Source organism: Apteryx rowi, unplaced genomic scaffold (genome assembly GCF_003343035.1).
Source record: "Apteryx rowi isolate R43461 unplaced genomic scaffold, aptRow1 scaffold_130, whole genome shotgun sequence".
NCBI classification, from domain to species: Eukaryota; Metazoa; Chordata; class Aves; order Apterygiformes; family Apterygidae; genus Apteryx; species Apteryx rowi.
This window is the reverse complement of record NW_020447531.1, coordinates 384,188-402,691: the sequence shown is the minus strand read 5'-3', so window position 1 is coordinate 402,691 and position 18,504 is coordinate 384,188. Positions and strand designations below refer to the sequence as shown.

General features: G+C 36.6%; 1 protein-coding gene across 2 annotated transcripts in view; it reads right to left on the bottom strand.

Annotated features, from left to right (window-relative positions):
• The window catches only part of STAU2 (staufen double-stranded RNA binding protein 2), a 175,897-nt gene that overhangs the window by 90,203 nt on the left and 67,190 nt on the right, over positions 1–18,504 (bottom strand). For both annotated transcript variants that reach the window (XM_026056293.1, XM_026056294.1), the window contains exon 11: positions 8,724–9,031. In XM_026056293.1, coding sequence (XP_025912078.1) covers positions 8,724–9,031 — 308 coding nt within the window. The remainder of the gene's footprint in view (positions 1–8,723; positions 9,032–18,504) is intronic.

The window sequence follows — 18,504 nt, the reverse complement described above, 5'->3', positions numbered from 1 at the left end:
AAATTTTTGGCTTTCTTCCAAGTCGAGGTCTGTAGCTAAGTTATCAAGTCATGTTATGATTTATTTAAAAAGATTTTGGCAGGGGGCAGGCCTGGTGTGTTTAGTGCTGGCTACAATATTTTGAGAGATCCTGATAGCTTTTTAACCTTCTATATATGTATAAAACCCCTAAATCCTAAAATTGGTTACGAAAACATAATTTTACATTTTTTCATGGACCAAGTCATGTGCAGGGATATGTGGGAGGATTTCGGTTGTTATTTGCAAGATGCTGAGGACAAAAGCTAAAATGTTGCCCAGGTCAAATACCCACCACACCAGTGGTCACACGCAATGCCATTATTTTGTTTTTCTCCATTTACCTTCTTTCTTTCTAGAAACTGAAACAAAAAGATGCACCTGGAATTTTCAACGGCCCTTGGCTACAGGGCTTTCCTCCTGCTAAGAGGCAGAGAGGGAACAATCGCCACAAGAGAAAAAAGTTAGTTTAGACAGGTATCTGGCCAGAAGCCAGGCACTTGCAGACCACAGCCTTGTATCAGAAAATTTACTGCCCCTTGCAGCTAGATTTGCATTTGTTTCTGTAGTTCTGCATGCTCTTAAATTAATTTAGAAACATTTTTCCTGTAGAAAGTATTACACTACGTTCTGTGAATATGCTAGGTTTCTAGCATATTCATATTCATATTCATATTCTAGCATATTCATATTCATATTCATAGCATATTCTACCTTCTTTCCAAAATTCAGTTGATTAAAAAAACCTGTAAGACAGAATGTGATAAAGTCCAGGTGCTTTGATTTTTACATGAAGCTTTCTCAAGATCAATCCTTGTCATCAGCTTGTTCTGTTTTATCTCTCTATTCCACACTCCCAACATGGTTTGGGTTTTTTTTGGCTAGTCATGTATAATTCAGGCTTTGGCCTTGAAGCCATTACCTATGTTACATACCCATATGATTTCAAGGTGATTTTCAGTGTAGCAAGACACCTGCAAGTTTCTGAGAGACAAGCGAGGACTTTCCATTAATAGCAGATAAACTCCTGGTGTTGTGCAAATCAGATGCCACTAAAMTTATTTATAAAATCCAGACTTATCTGTTGCTGTTGCTTAAAGGAAGCTTCCTTCCCTGTTAATCTGTATTACTGTTTTGCCAAGAGTAACAGTTGTCTTGAACAAATGTGGAGGTTTTGTGGAAAAATAACTTGCTACAATAGAGTAAGTTTCCTTCAGAGCACAAAGACTGTAAGTTCACACGGATAAAAGAATTTTCAATTCCTGATTTCTGTCCAGTTGTATAGAACAGGAGTAAAAATGCTAGTTAAATTTGGACAGCCTATAATAATTTGAACATCAGGCAACAGCTTGGTGTTTGGTGAAATTGCAAATTTCATATTAGCAAAAAAAAAAAAAGAAAGAAAAAGTATTCAGAAGAGAAGAAACTGGGACAATGAGAACTGTCAGCTAATTCTATAGGTGTTTAAATTCTCTGTGGGTAATGGACAAATATTGCTGTTGAGATTATTGTATTGGCCATTAAGCATGGCATAGTACGAACACACAGGAAGATACCTTTCTGTAAAAGGCCAGATTTCAACACTTTTGGTCATGATGGAGCACAACATCATTCCACACGTCATTTCACAGAAACCGATCTACCCAACGAGCCAGTACAGCGCTCATAAACTTGACTAAGATCCAAGGTACTGGGACTGGAACCAAAACTCGATTACAGTGTGTTTTGTAGAAGAAGATAGTTGTAACCACATGGCAACACAGCCACTCTAGAGCTTCTCCAAGGTGTTTCATGAATACTTATTTTTAAATATAAACATCATTAATTCCCACTGACCTTCTATCCACTGTTCAATATTAACATTAAAGTAAATCACCTGATCACAGTTCCTTCTGGGGCCTAAACAAATACTACTATTTTAGAACAATCTCACAAATATTTGCAGTCTGGTCAGTCCTGCTTGTTAAGAAGTCTCCGGTGACTTCAATAAGGAACCAGATGCACAGTTACATACATAGAATTATAACTTTTTTTGACCTGAACTGTGGATAAAGCAAAATTTGCTTTAACAGCCTGATTTCAAAACTATTCTCTTAACAGAGTTGTTTTACAAACTTTTTCATTTTTTAATATCTTAATTTGCCCTCATTTTAGGAAATATGACCTTCTTAACAGAAACATTTGTTTAAAAATTCTTTGCTGAAATTAAGTTAATCCATTTTACATTAAAGATGCCAGGAAGACTGATGCTATAATTTCAAAAGCTTCCTCTAACTATTTATGTTTTTCCATTTGAACTAGCGATGAGACTTTTGCATTCCCCACTACTAGAACATTTGTTGGGATTCCAGTTTCAAGGTGACAACCGCTGCAAATGTTTCTGCAGCTGAAAGGTCCAAGGACAGAACAGTACCATTCGGGTTTACGTTCTAGTTTTTAGGACTTGCTATACTTTCCATGATCAAATTTAGCTGGAGACTTGCTAAAAAACAGCTTTTGATTCATTTACCTCCAGGAAACTTTGAAAATATACTTTCCCTGACAGCTAATACTACAATTAAAATTATTTTCAATATATAGGTTCACTATACTGAACCCTTACTCCAAAACACAGTAAAAAAATTTTTTTTTCTCAAAAGTGATTTTGGGGAATCTCTGAGGAAAATCACATCAGCCATTCATGATTCAAAGGAGACAGTTTGGKTTTTTTTTCAGTTTAACACAGCTCAGCTCCATTTCATCCCTAAAAAATGACCAGTTGAATGCAATCACCACAAAATGATTAAACTTCTAACTATAACTCATGCAAGGTAGGATTACTAGATAACTACTGAAGAACAGTGGAGGTGAATGGCATAGTGGGGCATCACTTTACCCACAGCAGTGAGTTACGAGAAAAGGTGAAAGAAGCAAAGAGAAGTAGCTCCTTTCTATCTTGACCGAGAAATGGAAATGAAAACAACAAAACAAATGAAGAAGGCTTATTGCAAAAATGGAGATAGTACACTTGGGATGGGAAGGCAGGTACTCTACACTCCATCAGAGACACAGAGACAGCAAATGCCCACTGATTTTCTGGGAAACCATGGAAGCCTCACTCAAATGTGCTGCTTCAAAGCTCTATATCATGAGCTTTCACTTTCATCGTAACATTCTTATTCACCTCTTTTCCTTTTCCCTACTATCTATTCAGCAGGAGGATTCTGTTGAGAATGAGATGCAACACTGAGCATTTTCAGAGTGCTTTCACCCTATTTCCATTCACTAGAACACTCAAAAAAAAAAATTTAGCAGTTCTTTTTTTGCAGCTATTTGAATTTGGGGTCGATGGAGAATGTTCAGGCTTTCTTTCTACTTGTTTTTATCCCTAATCCTGCAACCGATACCGCTAAATTCTTGCAATTTTCAAAGCTAATTCAGAGATTCTTGGTCTTCAGGAGTTTAAAAGACTGGCAAACATCTTGCTGTAGTCTTCTCCTCCTCCTCCTTATTTTATCATGGCTGTTTTTATGAATGTGACAGGTTTACAGAAAACTTCAAAGGACAGTCCTGTTGCCCAAATCTGCAACTGGTGTCTCACTCTGTTGCCTTCAGAGATGTAATAATTTGTGCAAGTAAATGATCTGGCTTTAGTTTTCTAGTCAGAAGTTATATCAAAGATTGTTGAAAAGAAATATCCTAATCTATGTGCAAAGACTGACAAAACTTCAATGGAAAAAAAAACCCTGCTTGCCATGGGAAGGGAAAAATCTGTACCAAAAAAGGATAAGGTGTTGCTTTTACTGAGGTAAAAAGCAGCTTCACAGTTGAGAAAGGAGGAGGGAAATAGCTAATGTTAACTCTCCCAGGGAGATCTGCCAAACTCAATATGCAAATTTCACTGGGTCGTCTAACAAGAACTCATGAAAGGGAAGCTGCTTCCATTCAGTGAAGTGCGATGAACTTTAATTTAACCAAATAAGCAATTTTTCTTAATTGTGGCCTGCTTTTGAAAAGAACTTTTGAATTGAAATTGTTATTTCATCCATCATTGATGAGTTGTCATACTTGGAAACAAAATGCTAATGAAGGAAGTTAAAGGTACCTGCATCAAGTTTTAAGGACATGTATATATATATACACACATATATACACACACACACACATACATATAGAAGAGGAGTGAATACAGTTTATATCCCAATTATTTTCTTCTGGCTTAACCCTGAATCCCTTGCTCATTCCCTTGGTATTAGAAATTCCCACTGAACTCAGAGATGAGCATGACAGTAAGATCTAAGAGATTTGCTCGAATAAGGATTTCAAGCCTAAATTTTTCCGTATTAAAAAGACCAGGAACTGTTTAACTATCTTTAACACTGTTAACAGGTGCTAACAGTGAGCTTAATACTGGACAAACAGAAAGAGACTGGGATAAAAACAAGGTTCTGATTCACAGTCCTGTGCGAATTCAGTAGGGGTGGAGGAGAAGGTGGCGGTCCCCTACTTTGGGAGCCAAATGCCAATTCTGTGGTATTAAACTCTTCAGCAGCTACAGCTATGTCTAAGAGGCACCATGAAATGGAGCCTCAGTCACTACAGCTCACAGCCCAGCATAAACTAGACCTGATGGCTCTGTCAAGTACTCTGCAAAGCCTGAACTTCCAGCGGCTAATAAAAAGAAAGACTGGCGCCTTTTGCTCTCCCTGTCAGAGTGGCTAGAGCCTTTAGCAGAAGAGCAGAGTAGACACCAAGGAAAGTAACGTTTTAAATCACACTAGAAGGACAACCCAGAGTTTGTGAGAAAGTCTCAAGAGACTTAGGCATGTCTGCGGCAGGCAGCACAGCGTAGGGCAGAAATCTCCAACGTGTTACTAACCTCCAGCAACACGTTCATGGAGTGGCACAAGAGGGACCATAGCTCCAAATTGCAAAACACTATGTAGGGTGTCCCATGTTAYGATTTAACTGGAAGTCAGTTACCGAATTTATGTAGCTGTTTGTGAAAATCCCAAGAAGCATCTACCTGGATTTTTAGACACTTTACAACTTCAAAAAACTTGCCATTAGCATTCATAGTGCCTATGTCACTTTTTAAAATGGTATATAGGTGCTTTTTAAATTTTGACCTGTGGGTCCTGCTCCAAGAAATTTGCAATTACATAGAGATTAGACAAAAACTATAGATCTTTACTTGAAATTTACTGAGATTACAATTTACCTGAAATTCACAAACATATCTCAGTAATAAGATGCAAACACTCCAAGACTGATTTCCAAATCCAAGCTTCAGCAAAGCAGGACTCTTGGTTTTGCTTAAAGTCACTGTAGGAAAAGGTTTGACCTCAATGTCAGCCCTGATACAGGTGTAGAGATTTGGTTTAGGCCCATCTCTCGCTACAGTTCAAAACCACAAGCTGAAATGTATGGGCTACAAGTAATCCTGAGTCTAGAGTGTCCAGCAGGACTTCTCAAGTATGTACAATCACTCAGAAATGTAAGTCTTCACTACTTGTTGGGAAAATGAGAAATATTTGGAAATGCCCCACATACAACATTCAAATCAATCAACTAAACAGATGTGAAAAAAAACCCAAACAGATACATTGTGAAATCATTGCAATCAATGAGATGTATCAAATAGAAACTATATCCTGTGTGAGCTTTTATTATGTAGCCACTACAGAGAAAAAGTTAAGATATCTAAGTCCTGCCAAGACAGCAAGCCAAATGTAATACTAACATCACTGTGACCCATTATGGCTCCATCCATGCACAGTGACTGCGGGCTCTCAGCAACGGCCTCTTAAATTTTACAGTCTTTACTTCATGGAAACTCCCAGGGGAATTTCCTACTGGACTCTAACTACCTGCAACTTGTGTTTTGCCTCAGTAAAGACTGGAGGTTCAAATTATTCATGTGTAAACAGTTCCTCTAAATGTTTCAGTTTAAACAAACACTCTGAATAATTTACTGCACTTAAATTGTCAGCAAATGTAACTATAACTTTCCTAATCCAGTTACAAAACAATGACTAAAACACCACAGTCACTTAAAAATAACAATTTTAACCAAAGCTGAATCTTCCTTTAAACAATCTCTGGGCAAAGCCTGCAAAATAATTAACTGGTAGATTGTATCCATAAATATGGAGCAAGCACTAAAAACACTTTATTCAGACTTTGTAATGGCTTGCTTGTAAAGTATTTTGGTTTAATTATCACTGGTAATTTGAAGCCTGAGCCTTGAAAGTATCCAAGCAAAACACCTGTTTTTCAGTGACACTGAGCTGCTGCTTATCAATTACAAATGCCTTTAGAATAATAAGCCATAAAACGTAGAATGTATTTTTTTTAGTATTTTTCCATACATTGGTCCCAATAACTCTTAATATTAAGGGCTTACAACAGAACACGACTGAGATCATATACAAATGGTTTAGAAGAATTTAAATTAAATAGTCACATTTTTAAGACGTGTGCTCTGCAGCTAAAGAAGTTCAAAGAAACATTCAAATAAGCAAATAACATTTTTTTACATTTACAAATGAAACATCATATGCGTATTTATTGATTTTTTTAAAAATTCAAAAATACATTGTAACAGAACAGAATGTATACGTTCTTCAATGAAAGACAAAACTATGGTTATCATCCAGACCAGAATACAAATACATGCTAACAATTTAAAAATCATTTTGGGTCAACATGAAACAAGCTACCTGTTTGTAAATGCAGTAGTTTTCTACTTAGTAAATATGCCTGAGAAAGTTAACCTGCAAAGAAATAGGCTTTCAAACTCTTAAACACAAAGAGCTTTCTACACTGAAATGGTGAAGAGACCTGTGATATGCACCTGACAGGCCACTAAGCCATTTCCCACAGAGATTCTGTTCACAGCTCCACCTCAGCTCAGTGATCCAGCAGTGGCAGAGTTTCACATCAATACCAGACTTATTCAAGCGAGGTGTTAAAAAGCATGCTAATATGATGTAAAACCATCAGTCATATACAGAGAGGATATATGTTAATAATAGAAATTCTCTGTCAAACTTGTTGTATTGTATCAGGGCCAAGTAAAAAGTAGTAGTCTAGTTTATGAGTGAAACGGATTATATTTTTGGCTCAAGGTAAGACCCTTTAAAAACAATTTCTACATAAGCATCTAGAATCAAAGCATGAAAAAAACAGGACAAACACAACTAAGCATTTTACAGTAACCACATACTGTAGGCAAGTAGGAATCAAAACAATAACATAAATTGTGCACTGGTTCTATGAAAATAAAGTGTTACTAGTAGACACAAGCAATCTGACAAGATGTGAAAGCAAGCAGTGAAAACTTGACGGATTGAATTTCTTTTCATCAGAATTCATCCGTTTCTAGTGTAGGCAGATAACAAATGGAACTCAGAGAAACTGAATTCCTATTAGCAGTTAACTCTTCTGCGATAAGGTTTACACTCTTACTGTTTCTTGTATTAAGAGAAATTCAAACTAATGAATCAAAAATGATGTATTTTAAAATGAAGACTGAAAGAAATCTGAGCGTACATTTTAGAGAGAAAGAACATTGGACCAGATCCACAACTGGTGAGATCTGATTTACTTATCTGTAATTGAACTACGCTGTTTATGCCAACAAAATACCTGGCGCTATTTCTCAAATTTTAGCAGCCTCTTTTAAATCACTTCCAACAACTGCATACTTTGTTAATTACATGGGCTTTGATGAAAAAAGTTATCGGGCATGCAAAAATTCTAACAGACACCTCCCATTTCCATAATTTGGTTACATGATCAAATTACATATGCTAAAACATATGAAGCCAAGTTTTCAAATGAAACAAATTCACAACTCTGAAACGAAAAATAAAAAACCCTAAGACAGGAAAAAAGAGTATTTCTACACAGCTGGTCCTATTCTCCAGTGGTGCAACACAACAAAATGAGCAACTATACATATATACGCATGTAATTATGCATGTAATTTTCTAAAGGTGATCAGGAAGAGGCTTCCTTTTCCCATCTTCTAGACTGCAGAAATGACTGAATGTATTACAGAGGCTTTCACTGCCATATGAAATGTACAGTATTTGCCAGTGCTGGATACAGGTTATCAGTGCTGATGGACTAATACGCTGATCCAGCATGGTACATCCTACATTCACTAGGACTGAGTGTGATCTTGAGAACATTCTACATTGCACCGACACCAAGTCTGCTTTCAGGTTGCACCTTCTGACCATAACTTTGTTCTACCGGTTACAACCAACAGGTGCAGGAAGGAAACCAGAACAACAGTTTTAACAACCCAGCTCAGAAGAAGACGAACACTAAGTTAATATGTCAGTATCTTCTGGATCAGATTGTAAGAGAGAAACCAACATCAGAGCAGTATGTAAAGCTTCTAATGCCAAGAGGTGAAGACACTCAAAGAAGTGCAAGTAAAAAGCATCATTTAAGCCTGTAATTATTTAAGGAAAATAATCAAAGGAGAGAAAGATGACCTGTAGTATAGTGAATGGAAGGAAGGAACAAAAAAGAGAAGGAGGGACATGTATATYGGGGCAGGGTTATATCCCCTGGACCCAGAAACTGCCTTGGACACCAGCTAATTTTACAAGATAAGTTACATGCACGCCCACATTCAAGAGGGCAAGATTGAAACCTTGATGGCAATGCTATGATTCTGGTTGAAGAGCTTCATTTTCCCCTTCCCATACCTGAAAGCCTTGAATCCTTGCCAAATACTCCAGCTGTTTTGAAGGCTGCACTGCAGAACAGGAGGAAGCAGGAGATATTCCTTTTAGACCTATGGCTTCGGCAGTTGGGGATGTTCCATTCATGAGAAGTTCCCTGGCAATTGTAGCTGTGCTATTTGTTGTAGGAGATATGCTGAAGAAAGAGCTAGAAGTCTGGCTCATTTCTTTGGAGGACAAATAGCTTACAGTGGTACCAGGGGCTGCTTTGTTGCGGCTTGCTTCCATCTCTTGATAAACATCAGGAGAGAGATGGAGTATTCCCTTTGGTGCTGAAAATAAAAGCAAATTCTCATTACCCTAGCATGGGTTTGACAGTTAGACAATTCTCATTAAAATACTTTTCACCTGAAAACAAAGCAAGTATTTAAAAGCAATGTTTCTTCTTTCTTTACAGAAACTGTAAATCAAATTGCGTAATCTATTTAAGCAACAAAACAGGTATGAAATGCCCCTCTATTTCCTCTTTCCCACTCGTCCCAAGCTATAAACCTGGACTTTAAAACTGCGGCATGCACAGAGTACACAATGTGAACAGTTAAGGTCTGTAGATCTATAAACCATAAGGAACTGATGTTACTTCCAATTAGTAGCACAATATTTAACTACAATCTTCTGCCTCCTACCTGATACAACAATTCAGTCTGTTGTTTGAAAAATAATTTAAACTAGCCTATGTCAGCACTATCACCATAAGAAGTAGTTCTTTTCTCTCCCACCTACAGCTGTTGTTTGTACTCTCCAGCTGCTCTGTTTCTTGTGCCAGCACAGGCACCTGTAGGACCATGCAGGGACACTCGTGAGAACGAGCAGTCGGAGGCAGAAGAAGGGCAGGACTGCTTCTTGCAGTAGCAGTGCTGCCTTATGCTGGCTTAAAATGTTTTCTGAATTACAACAGTAGCCTGTGCTTAAATATTCTTAAATTGCCCTGCAGCCACATCATTACTGTGCTAATGACTCTTATTTGACTGTCTGCTCTCCAATGAAGAGAATTTTTTTGTATTTGGCTACATATGGCATTCTATAGCTTGCAAATAGCTACTTGCTTTGGACAACATACATGCTTTCTTTGTTCATGATTAACATCAACAGGAGTTACAGGAATATCAAAAAGATCTAAATTTATTCACATGAATTGCAGGAAACTTTTAAGTATTTCTACTGACAGGTTAATCAGGAATAATTTGTCTAAATTTCAAAATTTTAAATATATTTTCAGAGAACATCTTGACCCTCAGCCCACTTGTACAAAGGGGTACATACTTGAGCAGTTTTGCTGATATTCTTGTGTGCAGAATTAAGGCTGAATTTTGTTAGTTTTCATATACAATGAAGTATTTGTTTGAAACCTGAGTACCCAGTTTGCTGATATAAGAGGAAAACCGCTTTCTTATGATTAATAAATTGAAAAGTAATCTTGAGAATGTTTAATATCATACTAATAGCATACTTAATCTTTTAGTATATACCTGAAAATAACATTTGTGAACCTGAGCCATATGGCACTTCATTTTAGGAATGATAAACCTGTTTGTTAACTGCTTTAGCAATTCCATGAGAAATTGCCTGGTTCAATGCTTAATTCACTTGCAGTGCATATTCAAGTTATTTCAGAATGTAGAATAAATTCAAAGAAGAGAATTAATTTCTAGTTTCCTATAAAGGATTCCTTTAATCCTAGTAATACGAGTAATATTTTTAAACAAGATATCTTCTGCAAGGAGAAGACTCAAAAATATTACCACTAATTAGTAACTTCATCTTCAACTACACRGCAAAAATCGAACTTCCACACTGCTGACCTAGCAAACTGCTTACAGGTGAATCTTTTAATCGATTTACTCACACATTTGGCTTTTAACTTAATATTGGTTTCAGAGAGAATATCAGCTTATGCCATTCAAAAAGGCCTAACAAAGTTTCATAAAGTATCTGGTTACACTGTTAGGCTTGAATAGTTTAAAGAGTGCTGCTATTAATTTTACATTAGGGCAGTAAAAACTAGGGGGCAAAGCCTGATGTTGTCATCTGTATTAAGCTAAGTAATTCCACTGATGCTGACAGAACAACTTGAATGAGTTAAGTATAGAAGGACAAGGCCCCAAATTTTGACCTTGCTTGTTCTGTGCAGTGCAAAGGTGTGTAACAGGTAACATCCGAGTCACAACTGCACTAAACTTCTTTGCTGCTGGAGGAAAACAAAGCCAAAGACTGTTCCAGAGCCTACAGACAGCAAACCACACAATGCTCCATACCATTGCTTAGAGAGAAAGTGTAGATGCCTGCAGTTGCATTTGCAATAGGCAAATATATATATATATATATATATATATATATATATATATATAGGCAGAGACAGATGTATTTATTGCTCAACTGAGTAATCAGCTCTCTACCTTTCCTACGTGGGGCTGCAGAGTCTGGTCAGACCCTGACCTCTAACCCAAGGGCACTTCATCCACGCTGACAGCTAACTGCAAGAGGAGAGACTCCTGCACTGAACTCTCTAGAGCCAGGCACAAATTCAGGATGGAGGATGAAGTCCCTAAAATTTCTTTTTCCCCTAGTAGAATTTTTGCTCCATGTGGGACAAGTTGTCCCATGTGYGACATTTAGAATATAACCTTGCAGATATAACTACTGTGTCAACAGGCAACATTATTTTATAGTGTGTAATCCATACAATAGAGTGATTATATACCCTTTTCTGAGGCTATAATCCCTGTGGTCCATCATTTTTCATTTTTTTTGAATAGTCTTGTAAATGAGATAACAAGAATGAAAATCAAAATAGATACTACAGATATTGGCTGTTAAAGTTTGGTTACGAAAACAAACAGTTACAACAATCACAGAATCACAGAATGGTTGAGGTTGGAAGAGACCTCTGGAGATCATCTAGTCCAACCCCCCTGCTCAAGCATGGTCACCTAGAGCACGTTGCACAGGATTGCATCCAGGCAGGTTTTGAGTATCTCCAGAGAAGGAGACTCTACAACCTCTCTGGGCAACCTGCTCCAGTGCTCTGTCACCCTCACAGTTTGAAGAAGTTTTTTCTTATATTCAGATGGAACTGCTTGTGGTTCAGTTTGTGTCTATTGCCTCTTGTCCTGATACTGAGTGACAGGTGTTCAGTACCTCCTAAGATGATGCCTGTTGTAAAATTGATTTTATACAAACACTTGAGAAATAGAAATGAAAATTTAAACAGAAGGAGGTAAAACAATATACTTGCTTAGAAATAATATGATATTACTCCCCAAAAAATCAACTTTAGAAAAAAATAGCACAATGTTAACTTGAAAAAAAAAAAAAGTTTAAAGAAGTTTAAAACCAAATCCAGTACTGCAGATGTCTGTTTCATTGATGTAATATTACTTAAAACAAACATTTTACATGCTTTCTCAGCCATTTCACTGTTTTTACATGATCCACCCAGATATCTAACTGCTGTCTGGAACAATAGTTTGGAACACTTCCAGATTACTAAGCTTTCTAAATGTTAAAATAACTAATATGCAGCATATGATGAATAAAAAGTTATTGAGCATAGGATAGCAAATGTTCCTAAAGTACCAACTTTGCTCTAATGGTGCTGTTAAATTAATAATAATAATAATAGTACTTTTACACTTATGTAACACCTTTCAACTAAAGACTTCAAAGTGCTTTATAAGCAATAATGAATTTAAATCATACATTGGATCCGAGAGGCAGGTATTATATTACCATCATTGATTATCTCTGGAAACCAAGCAATGTAATGTTCCAGACATTATAGTTGCAAGCTATTAAAATTTTATATTCAGTGCCTATGTTTCATGAAACTACTTAGACATCTGCTTTAAAAAGGCAGTGAAACTTGGTCTCTTTCAAAACTTCTATCCAGCGCTTATTTATTATAACTCTTTACCATTTTTAAAATGTTATTGAGGATTTTTTTAGTATCATCCCTCTTTCTTGTCTATTACAACTCTGTTGAATTCTAAAAGTGTGTACACATAACAACTTAGTTACTGCGGTAATGATGTTATCACAAGATGAGAAGAATGACATCAAGAGAAAAGTAACTGTAGGAACAAAAGAAGTCTCCAGAAATTATCATAATTCATCTTCAAACAAGCGCTTTAATAAAAAACACGGGAAAAGAAATACTATGCTCTAACAGTTTTCCACACTGCATGAGAATATTATTCACTACGTGAATGATATTTTCATACATTTGTTAGTCATCTGAAAAAAATAATTTTTACATTATGTCTGCTAAACATAAACTTATCCCATACTAACTTCAACATACTCTAAAGGTAACATCGTAACTGTTAGGACAGTCACAGGAACTACAATACCACCATTTACACCAATAACATTGCACCTTCTGCTGGACATAGCTTAGAGGTACATTCATCAAACATGTTAAAATAATTTCCATATATATTTAAACCTATGGGCAAACGTGTTATGAAAATATGCAGGCTAGCTACACAGTATAATCACTAACATTTAAAAACATGTCTTACTCATTCTTGGCGGTAATTGTTTGCAGTCTGTAAAATCTGCTATAGTCTCTGAAAATCCCAAACCAAACTGAAGACCTCTCTAACCTAAGAATAAATTTCTTGATCTTCCATTGTCTACTTCTGCTGTCACATGCTTGACAACTGCAAAACAGTTTAGATTCTACAGCAAATGTTTGATTAAAGTACCAAAGGGCCTCACTATCCTTCACAAGCTTTCCCCTTGAAGCATAACCTCTGTGCTTTGATTCCACTTCTTTTCATAGTGGCAGTAGTAGAAGCAGGCYTCAAAAGATCTTTTTGAGTGGTGCTGTTTTTATCCCTGATCCTTTTTATACAGGTTCCCACTACCTGGGAGGGCAGGGGACCTTTCTACAGAAGGGTTCCTCGCCATCTAGACCTTCACTCCATCTGGAGCTCATGGAAAACAACACTTACCCATCTGAGGAACTTTGTGCATGGGGGCTGTGGGGTGGGGAGGGAGAACTACTGACAATATCACCAAATGAGCCTTCCTGTAAAAAGACTCCTCATAAACTGAATTTTTTGCTACAGGGACAGTGGCAAGTTACCCCACAGCAGTGGGTTATAAAGTTAAGAAATGTTCAGAGTGATGATAGCATTGCTTGCAGAGTCAGATGCATAAATCTCTACATGGGTAACATGGGTGCCCCATTTTCACATTTTTATTTCTGTCAGGAAGATTAGAAAACATGAAAGGTTGAGATTTTGATTTTATCATTCAACTCCAAAAGATGATCTACAGGACCAGGTTTATATTTTAATCCACATACATACCAGATCTAAATTTCTCTTTCCTACTTGATCAGCACTGTAGGGATGCTCTCCTTCTGCCTTCACTCAATGACTTTTCTTGTTTCAAGGCCATGTAGTATACTTGGTCTAAAACATATTCTTTCTTGGAGGACCATAACTTGCTCCTTGGGCTCCCATCTGTCCAACAGGAAAGCTATACTTGGTGTGTCAGAAGTGGTGTCAGCTAATGTATGAATTGCACTGATATCCCCGGTGAGCATGTACTCTTCCCTGCACTACAACCACTGGCGTGGGTCACCAGCATAAGGGAGCATTTTTGTGTCTTCTGTAGCTATGCAAAGTGGACCAAAATATAATCCTGTACACGACAGGCTCATAAATTAACACCTCAGTATTTTAAGTAACACATTAATAGATGAAAGAACACTGTTTATATAGAGATATAAGTGGTGCCCAGTGACAGGATGAGAGGCAGTAAGCACAAACTATAACACAGGAAATTCCACTTGAACATAAGAAAACACTTCTTTACTGTGAGGGTGGTTCAACACTGGAACAGGTTGCCCAGAGAAGTTTTGGTGTCTCCATCCTTGGAGATATTCAAAAGCTGACTGAACCTGGTCCTAGGCAACCTGCTCCAGGTGACCCTGTTTGAGCAGCAGGGTTGGACTGGATGATCTCCAGAGGTCCCTTCCTATACCAACTCTTCTACCATTCTGTGATAATCAGTATTTCGGGAACTGCATAAAAAACTCAGTCAATAATCATCAAAAAAGCTTACTTCTTATTTCGCTACCTGTATTCAAATTGAGTAAAGCCTTCCTATATTGTGCTGCTGAAAATATGTGGTAAAATTTTGTAGTAAGGTATTAAGCAGCAAGAGTTAGATCAAAATCCAGCCCTGACTTCACTATAATGCAAGTTAAAATGGACAACATTTTCAGAGGCATTTTCAGAGGACTTTCAAATGGAATGACTCCTCCATAGAACTGGCAGATTCTCAACATATCTTAGAATATGGCCTATTACAAAACCCCTTAGAGCAAAAAAGAAGAGAATTTATAAAAATAAATATTTCAATACCAAGACTGAATAATGTAAATACTATCATAAAAAGAAATTGTTATGATTTGATACTACACTAATTGTAAAAGCTTATTTACATACTAGAATATTTTCAAAAAAATCTTATTACATCACTGGGAATCTCAGAAAACATTAGTCAAACAATTGAATAGGAAAATAGTATGGCCTCAGTAATGTTCTCAGTAATAGTCTACACACAATCTTGGCTAGAAATGCGATGATACAAACATTATTTACTTAACACAGCTATCTGTGGTATTTCTAAGTCACCAGCTACTCCAATATACAGACATCAAAAAATGTTTTGTCATTACACAATGTCTTTCAATCAAATGATCTTCTCTACATGACCTTAAACAAATTGATGTTATATAAAACCATTCATTAAAATACTAGTTTATTTAACCTTAAAATAACCATGACACCGAAGTAAACACTATTTACTTCTTTGTGAAGTCAGGTCTTGATATCCTTAATTTTACTAAAATGTTTCCTGTACAGCCAAAAATAAAATTGTACTATCACAGGAGAGTTAAAATTCTATTCTATACATTTTCTGTAAGATTTGGTGTTTAACCTATGTGAGAAAATTGTTTTGAAATATCCAGAAGCTTTACTCCTCTACTTGGGATCATAATACTTTGGTAAAAATAAGACTTAGTAGTTGTAATTGGGAATTTCCATAGGAAATCCTTTGAAATGTTTTTATAGACATAGGCAAAACACCTACACCATTATTTTTACATGATAATTTCTGCATTGGAAATTTCATACAATATTTCAGTGTACCAGCAAAATCTAAGATTAAGATGAAGCAGGTTCTGAAAAGAACCAATAAAATGCAAAAGAAAGGACAGTGCTCTTATCAGTAGAGAGGATTAGCAAATTTTGGAGCAGGAGCAAATCAAGCTAGTGAGCTGACAGATCAAGGTGCTTGTAAAAGCAGCAAAAAAGTGATTTTTGAGAGGGTAAAGCAATTAGGAGAGTGCCTAAGTGCAACCGGAGAGTGACCTGTGCAGGCAAGACCATTCATTAACAACTTAAGAGGGGAGTGCGAATTGTGATGATGAAAACAAAGGCATGACCTACACATAGAAGAGATGAAAGAATAAGCCAGTCTAATAGACGAGGATAGAGAGGTTGCTGAAACTAAGAAGGTCAAGGGGGACATCAACAAGCACAGCGTAGGTATGAGCAAAGATGAAATCAGAGGAGGAGAGAGCAGTGGGGGAGTGGAAGTCATAGGGGTAAGATGTCTGATGTAAGGAAAGAGGATAGAGGTGAGAATGGAGAATTAAGTCTTGGTTCTGACAGCAATAAAGCCTCAGTTCAAGTGATTCAGTTCTTCAAGGAAATTATCATCCTACTTTAACGGTGATGCATCCGGTGGGTTCTAGGTGAGAACAGGGTGGAGGGGAGAAAAGGGCTGGGAAAAGGAAAAAAAATCAGAAAAGTGAAAGTATTTAGAATACAGTATATTAAGGTTAAATGTGGGATATTGCTCAGTTTGCCTAGGCTGAGACATAAACCTAAATGCAGATCATTTTCAGAATTACATTCTTAAATCTGAATTTGAGAGTTAACATCAAAAAAGAGCTCTGCCTCGCCATGTAATATGCAGATTTTTTCAAAGGAATAAAATCTATCAACCTTGAACAAATATAATTCATGTAAGAATTTCAGAGGACTGAGAAAAGCAAAAGATGAATTTCTCTGAAATTTTCTCTTCCCCCAGAGAGGCGTATCTACTGTCATAGTGGCTGTTCCCTCTTTATACATGAAGAACTTAATGATTAAGCAGTCTCCTAGAAAGCTGAAGGCCTGGATTCAATTCCTTCTCAGCCTGAAGGCAATCAAATCACAACCCTCAAAGCCCAAGGGTATGTTTCTTACATATGCATAATCTGTACTACCCAAGAGCCACACAATAGGTTCCTTGGAACACCAAAGTTCAATGACCCAGGGGAGAGACAAAATTGGAAAAATCTCTTCAATTTCTAAATCTGATTCTCCTGGGTTTTCAGTTAGAAAGAAAAGATGATTATCTCAGATCCTCTGTAGAAGATGGGATAAATCTCTCTTAAAATTAGCACATAAACTCAGTAGCTACAGAGGTAAGGTGTTACTTAAGCATAACCAACTTCTTTAAGAGACTCTAGTCACAGTGGTGACACATACACAGTGCAAACCAGTTGCTCAGCTGGTGAAACTGCTCTCTGAAACATGCAATAATGGTATAATGCTAACCTGGCAGTAAGTTTGTTTAAAAAAAAAACAGACTGAAAGCTACCTTCCTGCCTGTGCTATGTCAAATAAGCAGTGCTGTCAACCCTTCTTACTGCAGTTTCTATTCAGAATGACAAATAATTCAATAAAACTACCGACGTATCAATCTAACTCCTAGCAACAGCGTATTGTAATTGACAGTTTAGTATGTTTGGAAGCAATTCAAATGTGAAGTCCAACAAAGCAGTAATTAGTGAGTAAAAATGGATACAATCCACTGCAAATCACCTTTGAAATACCCCCAAAGCAAATACTTCAGTAAAATATAACACAGATTCATTCCAATTTAAAATGTCTGAAATACAAAACAAAAACTTTACCCCCAAAACTGTAAACCGCTCATGCAAATACACAGGCATTAAATTAGCTACTGGAGGGCTTCATCAAAATTTCCAGTTGAAAAATAAACATATAGAGGACTATAAAAAAAAAATTCATAAAGCTATTCTGTACCAGAACTATAGAGTTCCTATGAATTTTGTTTCCTCCAAAGTGAAGACCTATTAACATGCAAAATTTCATGAAAATACAATTTATTTTGCATTTATTTTTCTCCTCCCAAAACTGGTGAAGATGCACCTAGGTAATAATTTGAATGTAACCATACAGTTAGGACTTAACAGTAACACCATGTACTTCCATACTTTTTATACTCCTTATATCCCTACTCTATATTTCTTATTATTTAGGTATATGTAAAAATACTAAAATACTTATTAGTTATGGACAAATGCTGAAATTTCCTAATCATAGATTTGCAAAACTCTTCTGAGTGTCTATTTACTTTTTTCTCATTGCTTGTTTTTTCCTGAGAACAATTGCATGAGATCAAGTATCTTTGTTCCTTAGGAGATCATCTGCTCCTGCTGCTCATTTACCGTCTGAAATCATAATCATCTGTTGGTGACAATCTAATCATCTTCACAGTAACTAATTGTGAGGTCACCAACAAACGCTTATGATTTCAGGTGGTGAACAAACAGCAGGAGCAGATGTGCTCAGAAGAACAAAGATTGTAAAGTCATGCAGAATCCCAAGTAATAAAATGTTAGGCAAGAAAAACAAAGAGGCTATCTTTA